The sequence below is a fragment of the Microtus ochrogaster genome, chromosome 21, assembly GCF_000317375.1.
Source record: "Microtus ochrogaster isolate Prairie Vole_2 chromosome 21, MicOch1.0, whole genome shotgun sequence".
NCBI classification, from domain to species: domain Eukaryota; kingdom Metazoa; phylum Chordata; class Mammalia; order Rodentia; family Cricetidae; genus Microtus; species Microtus ochrogaster.
In genome coordinates, this window is record NC_022022.1 from 4362072 (window position 1) to 4370870 (window position 8799).

General features: G+C 44.0%; 1 protein-coding gene across 1 annotated transcript in view; it reads right to left on the reverse strand.

Annotated features, from left to right (window-relative positions):
* Positions 1-1516: 1516 nt before the first annotated feature.
* Them4 (thioesterase superfamily member 4) overlaps positions 1517-8799 on the reverse strand; it is a 26689-nt gene continuing 19406 nt past the window's right edge. Inside the window, exons 5-6 of the mRNA XM_005357026.3 lie at positions 6550-6674; positions 1517-2731 (exon numbers count right to left, since the gene is read on the reverse strand). Coding sequence (XP_005357083.1) covers positions 2691-2731; positions 6550-6674 — 166 coding nt within the window. The 3' untranslated portion in view covers positions 1517-2690. The remainder of the gene's footprint in view (positions 2732-6549; positions 6675-8799) is intronic.

An 8799-nucleotide genomic window follows, 5' to 3' on the forward strand; every position in this document is an offset into this window, starting at 1 on the left:
GGCTATGGGGAAGGGAGAGCCACTGTTTAAAACGAGTGTGGCTCCTGATAGGTTGATCTGCTCCAGTGGATTGATGGAGGAAAGTCATTGGTTAATTATAATAAAGAAACTGCTTGGCTGGCCCTCATAGGTTAAAACATAGGTGGGAGGAGTAAACAGAACAGAATGCTGGGAGGAAGAGGAAGTGAGATCAGACTCGACAGCTCTCCTCTCGGGAGCAGACGCATCACAGAGATGCCATCCTCCCCTCTCCCAGGCAGACACACGCGATGAAGGATGGACCCAGGATGGACGTAGGCTAGAATTTTCCCGGTAAGACCGGTGCTCACAGATTATTAGAGATGGGTTGATCGGGATATCAGAATTAGCCAGTAAGGGCTAGAGCTAAAGGGCCAAGCAGTGTTTAAATGAATACAATTTGTGTGTTGTTATTTCGGGGCATAAGCTAGCAGGCGGCCCCGCCGCTCATATTACTACAGTGGATGACCTCACCCATGAGTACATGGGCAACAAAAACTGGGCTCAGTGGGTTATTTTTAAAAAAGAGACAGTAAACAAAGATGGGAGGCAACAGGGTGGATCTGCAAGAGTCTGGGAGAGGAATGGGGGAGAAAATGTCCAATATGTTGTACACATGTATAAAATTATCAAAGAATAAAAATTAATTATTACAAAATTATTTAAAAAATTAATTAAAAAAAGAAGCAAAATACGGGAGGCAAGAAAGAGCAAGTATGGCTCTTCAGGAGGAGCTTGATTTCCAGTCCCAGAGTATCTGACACTTTCTTCTGTCCTCTTCTGGAGGAGCTTGATTTCCAGTTCCAGAGTATCTGACACCTTCTTCTGTCCTCTTCTGGAGGAGCTTGATTTCCAGTTCCAGAGGATCTGACACCTTCTTCTGTCCTCTTTAGGCACCCATATGCATGATACACACTCACACACCCAGACACTTACGTATAAATAAATCTTTTTAAAGACAGGGTTTTACTATATAGACTACACTATAGATCACTCTATAGATCAGCATGGAGCTTATAGAGGTTCACCTGTCTCTGACTGCTAATGCTAGGATTAAAGGTGTGTATTACCTCACCTGGTCAAAAATAAGTCTTTAAAGTAAATGCACAAAGCAGCAGCAAAATACCATGGTTAACCATGAGGTGGTGACAAGTAAGCCCCAGCATTTGGAGGCAGAAGCAAGTGGACCTCTGTGAGTTCTAGGCCAGCCTGGTCTACTTAAAAACCTCTAGGTCTCATCTCAAAAAACAAAATAAAAACAATAAATGATGACTAGAAGCCAGGTGGTGGTGGTGGTGCACGTCTTTAATTCCAGCACTTGGGAGGCAGAGGCAGGTGGATCTCTGTGAGTTCGAGGCCAGTCTGGTCTACAAGAGTTAGTTCTAGGACAGCTAGGGCTGTTACACAGAGATACCCTATCTTGAAAAACCAAACAAATAAATAAATAAAAATAAAAAAAATGATGACTGGAGAGATGGGTCAGCAGATAAAGGTGCTTGCCCCTAACTCTGATGACCTGAGTTCAATCGTGGGGACCCACACATTAAGAGAGAACCAGCTCCCTCACACTGCCCTCACGCTGCCCTCTGAACTCCACACATACACTTTCATGGCACATACATGCCCCCCAATATATACAAATAAACGTAAAAACAAGAAGTAAATATGTTTCCTAGCACATTAATCTCCCAATTTATTTGAGCACCTACACCTACACACACCTACACACACACACACACACACACACACACACACACGCACACAGATAGATAGATAAAGAGAGAGAGAAGGAGAGAGAGAGAAAGGGAGAGAGAAAAATAAATAAATAAACCCTTTCAATCCTTTCAAAGGGAAATTTGGAATCAGGGACACAGAAGGAATATGATGGAGAGATACAATGGGAAACCATGCTGTATCTAAAAATCAGGGAACGCTGGAGGCTCTCTTGGTAGAAGCCAGGAGATGTGAAATAGTTCCCGCCCACAACCTTCAGAAGGAACAAGGTTTGGTTAATACTTTAATTTTAGACTTCTGGCCTCAGGGACTATGACAGTGAAGTCTGTGTTGGTTTAAACCACCTAGCTTATAGTCCCAGAAAGCTCACAGAGCCTTGTCCCAGTGACGACAGCACAGTGATGTAAGATACAATAGCACAGGTTGAGGAAAAAATGAACAACGGTTTACTCTCTAGGACCCTAGACAACAGAGGTGTGGATCCATTCCCATAGGAATGAGCTGTGTTCCCTAAGATGGCTGGAAAGATGTTTGTTCACAAACAACAAACCTCTCTGTAACATGCAGTCTGTGCTCGTGTACACTCACACTCCACACACACCACTCCATTTCCATGTTTGCAGTGAGTTTCAATGCAATCCTTTGCTGCAGTCTGCAGTGGAGCAGGTACTGGGCTTGTCAGCTTTGACGTCTGTTCATATTTCAGGACATTTGTCCTAGGGACACATGGCTGCTGAGACTCTTCCAGGGAGTGCTTCTTACGACAAGTCTGAAAGGCAGACAGCGAGTTCCTGCAGCCCTGTATTTTAGAGGCTGTTCTGAAGGGTCCGTGAGAGCAGGCTTTCCACTGGGGTTCAGCAGCTGGGACAGGAGTGGAGACCGGTGCTGCTTGGGTGGGGGACTTCATGCAGCACAGTGTGGAGTTCAACAGAAGTTCTTTATGTCAAACGTTTGTCAGGATCCAGTTTTATAAATAAAGCTAAACCAACAAAACAATAGATGATTATAAGTCAACTCTTTTCCATTTGATGAGGCCAAGCAGGAAGACAGTAGGAAGGGATTGCTCGTATCTTTATCTTTCTACTCTCGTTTCTCAGACACACTTAATACCAGCACATGGGAGGGAGGCAGAGATAGGTGGATCTCCGTGAGTACAAGGCCAGTCTGGTCTCTATAGTGAGTTCCATGCCAGTCAGACGCTGTCTCAAAAGTAAACAAATCAATTTTTGACTGTCAAAGTCATTACCTTCCCTCCCCTTTACTTCATTACTTCATGACTCATTAATACTTCTATCAAGAGGAAGCTGGGAAATGACAATTAACTGAGCCAACTGATATGGAAGGTTTTGTGAGCATGCTAATAAGCTTTAACTGTCAACCTGACAGCCCTGATACCCAAGAAGGGTGTCTCAATTAAGGGCTTGCCCATATCAGATTGGTCCATGGGAGCCGACAGTTCTGGGCTGCCTAAGGCAGCTAGGCAGGAGCCTGCTTACTGAAGCAGTGTCCTCTATGGCTTCCCTCAATGGTAGACTGTGGCCTGAAGAGTAAGCTGAAGTAAACTTTTCCTTTCTCTAGACTGCATTTGCTCAGGGCGTTTTATCATAGCACCAGAAGCAATATAGAAAAGAAAGACTTGGAATGGTCTGCAAACTGACTGTGGATTCAGACCATTATGCCATCCTCCTCTCCTTACCCATCGTTCTCATGAAAAGCTGACACTTTGGGGAAGTCAACTTTTTAAACAGAGTATGAAAAGCATTACTCATAAAAGGAAAAAAAAATCTACTAACTGGAACTACACTAACATTACAAACTTCTGTTCATAAAGAGATGCTTTAGAGCAAATAAAACCATCTTATACACTGGAGGATGTATGGAGTGTCTACCTATCCAACATAGGCTTAACCAAAAGTAACTATAGAACTCCTGGAAATTGGTGAAAACAAGAAAAAAGAGAATATGAGCCAACAGGAATTTCACACAATGGGAAAGAAATATGGTCATGAACATATGAAGAGATATTCAACTTTATAGGTTACCTGGTAAATGCAAATCTAAATGATACTGAGATTCCATTTTAGCCAGGCATGGTGAAGCAGACCTTTAATGCTAGCAGTTGGGAGGCAGAGGCAGGTGGATTTCTGTGAGTTTGAGGCCAGCCTGGTCTACAAAGTGAGACCTTGTCTCAAAAAGGAATAAAAAGATGTATTTTAAAAGCTTTTTGGTAAATATTGGGAAATCTGTCAACTGCTAGAGAAGACAGGGATCAAAAGAACGTCATACATTTGGGGGCAGCTTTTGACGACAAGAGGGGCTCCCGTGCAAAGCGGAGCATTTATACATCCAGAAACTCTGCTTTTAGGCAGATGCCAAGCTCCTGCCATGCAGAGGGCACAGATAAGAACATGCCCAGCAGGAGCAGAGCCCATTATTAGACGAGCCTAGTCACTGCGGTGGGATGGCTAAATGGCTAACGGGGCATTACTCGGAAGTGAAAGAAGGGACCGCACAGCCCAGACTGGGGCTGAATCTCAGCAATGTACAGTTAAATAAAAACCAAACCCAGAGAAGCCACACATCATAATCTCTTTCTACAAAGTTAACAATGAACAGCTGATGAACACACCCCTTAGATGTGCGTTATTCTTTCTTTTTTGAGGGAGAGTCTTACCATATAGCTCATGTTGGCTTTAATCTCATAATCCTCCTGCCTCAGACTTCCAAATGCCAGATTATGAACCAATTTTCCTTCCTTCCTTCCTTCCTTCCTTCCTTCCTTCCTTCCTTCCTTCCTTCCTTCCTTCCTTCCTTTCTTTTTTGAGACAGGGTTTGTCTGTGTAGCCCTGGCTGTATTAGAACTAGGCTGGCCTCAAACTCAGAGATCTGCCTTCCTCTAACTCCTGATTACTGGGGCTAAAGGTGTGCACCCCCACACCTGGTATACTCAATCATTCTTAAGGAAATTTTAAAAATAAAATCTAGAAGCTAGAAAATAATACAAGCTACTAAATTCAAGATCAGAGTTTTTATTAAACAGGAAGAAAAGATAGGGTATGTAGAGATAAAATTCGATTGAGTCTGATTCCTATTGGGTGGTAGGCCCTAGGGTATTATTTACTATTAAATTTAGTAGATGAATAAATAAAAGATGAACAGCTATATCCCAGTGGGGACCGTGTCATAACTCAAGAACTATGATTAGCATAAACAAGTGCACTAAAAGTAAAGGGAAATGTACCTAGAGCTGGAGACATTTCTAGGTGGGATTTCTGGCTCGCTGCCTACGGAGAGCTCAGCAGGAAGGAGCCTGCATCTCTAAGTCAGCAGAAATAGGCTGTGGTTTCTTTTCTCATCATAACTAAAATTTCAGTTTTATACCAAATATTGAATTTTTTTGATAAATTGGGCTTCTTTTAAGTTTTGGGATCCATTAAGTTCAACTCCCTTCCTGGTAATTATTTCTCATGTCTTACTCTCAGGATATGCACAGGGCCTACAGTAAACTGCCCACCTGGTCCCCTTTCCAGAATAGTCTCTGTGCCCTTCCAAGAGCTGTCTATGTACATGCAAAGAATTGTAGACATTTGCCTTTCCTCCCATTTCAGAGTCTTTACTCTGGAGCAATTTCAAGTTTATAGAAAAACTGTGAAATTGGCACAAATGTATATCTCTCTCTAAACTATTAGAGAATAATTTAGCAAAGTGTGCATAAAATGACTTTTCAAAAGTTATTACACTATTTGGGAGAACAACAGACTGGGAAAATCCACATGTCCAGTGCAAGCTCAGGATTTAATTACGACTTTCTCCCTCTCTGTGACTGTGTGTCAGAGTGAGCCTGCGCCCGCCACTGCTGCCATGCTCCAGGTACACCTTCCTTGGGTCTTGGCATCCTGTGATGGGCTGCTCCCTGTGATATATCCTCCTTGTCCTGTCCAGGCTCTGACACTGCTGGCCACGGTTGCTGCTTGTCTCCCTGTCCCTGGGCTTACCTCATCTAAGTCTACATAATGGCTCTTACAATAAACACAGGGAGGGAGGGGAGGAAGGAGGCAAGGGCAAGTGAAGGGGAGGAATGGGGAGAAATGGGGAGAAATGGAAGGACTTCTGCCTTTCTCTCTATGCCAGTGATACTGACTTAGATCTCTGCCCTGCCCTCTCTGGCTCTCACCCAGGATATGTTAGTGAATTTGCTTCACAGCATAAGTTGGGGAAGAGCTGTACTTCTTTAGCCAGTTTTCCGCGGAAGTGGGTCAATGCTCTGCTTATTCTTTTGCAGTTGCAAGTGAGGGATGCACAGTCCTGAAGCATACCAACCTCCTATGTTACCTATGAGATACAGTCCTGGAGCCGGATCAAATGTTCTCTCACCTCCAGTTGTAACAGATATTGGTGAATAGTCTTTCACTAGCAGCACGTAAGAATGCCTTTAGCCACGGGGCTGGGGATGTAGCTCAGTGACAGAGTGCTTGCCTTGTGTGTACAAAGCCATGGGGTTTGATCCAGCACTGAACCTCTCCTCCTCAAACAAAAACGAAACTAAAAACAAAACCCAACCAACCTAAGCCAGGTGTGGCGGGTGGTTCAAGCCACACTCAGAACTCAGGAAGTGGAGGGGGCAGGATCAGGAGTTCAGGGTTATCCGTTGTGACAATTTCAAAGCCATCCCAGGCTACCCTTGTCTCAAACACTCAACTCCTAAACACTGAACTTGTTTTGTGTGTTCTGAAATGAAAGCAGAGGTAATCTCAAGCCAGGCCAACCTCCCAGCCTAGAGACAGTGCAGTTTCTCACCTGTTGCCTGTGTGTATAACGTCTTCTCATCAACACTCTGAACAGTACAGGAAATAAAAAGTTTCCTTCCTTCAGTCTTACTAAGTTGGCTGGTTACCACCACAACAGAACAAAGGGGAATAGGTCTGCAGAAGGGAGAAAAAAAAACATTTTTTTTTTTGTTAAATCTGTGTAACACTGGCTGACCACCAGGTGCACAACAGGGTGGATACACACTGATGCTAGAGAGTGCTGGCTGTCTCAGCTGGAACATCCCTTAAGGGCTCTGACACCAACAGTGTCTCCTGTCCCTCCTGCTTCCTTTCTCCCACACTCCTGCCTGCAGGGCGTTCTAGGGCATAAGCTCCCAGACTGCCCTTCTGGGCTCCAGTCCACAGGCCAGGATTCTAGCTGTTTGGGCAGACTTTCCAACCAGAGATCCAGAGCCTAGTCTGATGCTAGTGGCAGAAAGTGGTGAGAACAGTCCTTGCCAGTGTCTGTTATCCTCAGAATTTCTTGGGCCAGTTAGATGACTCAGTGGGTAAAGAATCTTGTAGCCAAGCCTGAGATCAGTCCCTGAAAGTTGGCCTCTGACCTCCACATGCATGCTATGTGTACCCCACCCTAGACATAATAAATACATACATATAATTAAAATTTTTCTTATAGACTTTTTTTTAGAGTACTTGCAAGCAACAAGCTTATTATTCTAAGCCAGTGTTCTGTAGCTGAGCTGTCCAATGTGGTAGTCACATGTGGCTACTGACCACTTGAAATGTGGCTAGTATAAATGAGAAACTGAATCTTACAATTTATTTCATTTTAATTAACTTATATTTAGACTTCGATAGTTATATGTGACAGTGACTAGTCTTTTGGGGAATCCTGGAGGTCGAGCACCATAATGAGAAAGAACTCTTTTTGAAGGTCAGAGTTCTGTTGGTTGGTGTAAAACATAGAACATGGAAATGTCCTCTGTTCTACAGCACTGCCATGTGGATGACACAAGGAAGTTGTCACTGTGATTGCCCCCGGCCCAGCCTTCCCTCCCATCACCTTTTAACATGCCATTCCATTAGCTCTCCTGACCCCGCTGATGGAGATGCTAGGCGTTGCTCTTCTATTGGTGTCTATTCAACATCTGCCAAGGTCCTGGGGACATCTGGTGTTCTTACCTGTCCAGTATCTCTTTCTATTTTTTAAAATTTCTTTTTAAGATCTTAAAATTATGCTTGTTTGGGCTGGAGAGATGGCTCGGCGGTTAAGAGCATTGCCTGCTCTTCCAAAGGTCCTGAGTTCAATTCCCAGCAACCACATGGTGGCTCACAACCATCTGTAATGAGGTCTGGTGCCCTCTTCTGGCTTGCAGGCATACACACAGACAGAATAAATAAATAAATAAAAGAAAAAAAATTATGCTTGTTTAACTGTGTGACAGTATGTGCAGGTGAGTGCAGTTCACCAAAGAGGCCCCCGGACGTGGTTACAGATAGTAACTACCTAATGTGGGTGCTGGGAACTGAACTCAGATCCTGTGCAATAGCAGCAAGTGCTCTCAACCTCTGACCCACCTACCCAGTCCCCCTTTAAAACGTCTATTTATTTATCTACTTATTGTGTGTGTGTGTGTAAGTGTGTGTGTGTTTGTAAATATGTAAGGACAGACATGGATGTTTCATGAGGATTGCTTGCTTGCAAGGGAGGTCAGAGGACAACTTTTGGCAGTTGTTTCTCTCCTGCCTTGCTAGGGTAGGATCTCCTCCAGGCTGGTTGGCCTGTGCACTGCCCAGTGAGCCTGTCTCTGCCTCCTCCTTTAATGGAGAAGTTCTGGAATGACGGACTCCTGCCATGCCCACCTGTTTTCTCTGTACCTACTACTACTTTTTTTGGGGGTACAGTTGATTTTTGCTGATCTCAGTTTTCTTCTGATTGTTTTTGTCTCATGTATTTTCCCTTCTTTAAAACTTTTCTGTGAGGCGGATCTCTGTGAGTTCGAGACTAGCCTGGTCTACAAGAGCTAGTTCCAGGACAGGCTCCAAAACCACAGAAAAACCCTGTCTCGAAAAAACCATAAAACAAACAAACAAACAAAAAAAAAAACCCCAAAAACCAAAAACTTTTCTGTGTCAGGCTAGGCACAGAGGTGCACAATTTTGATCCCAGCACTCAGGAGGCAGAGATTGGAGGATCTTTGTGAGTTTGAGGGCAGCCTGATTTATGTATGGTATTCTAGGCCAGCCTGGTTTATGTATGGTGTTCTGGGCCAGCCTG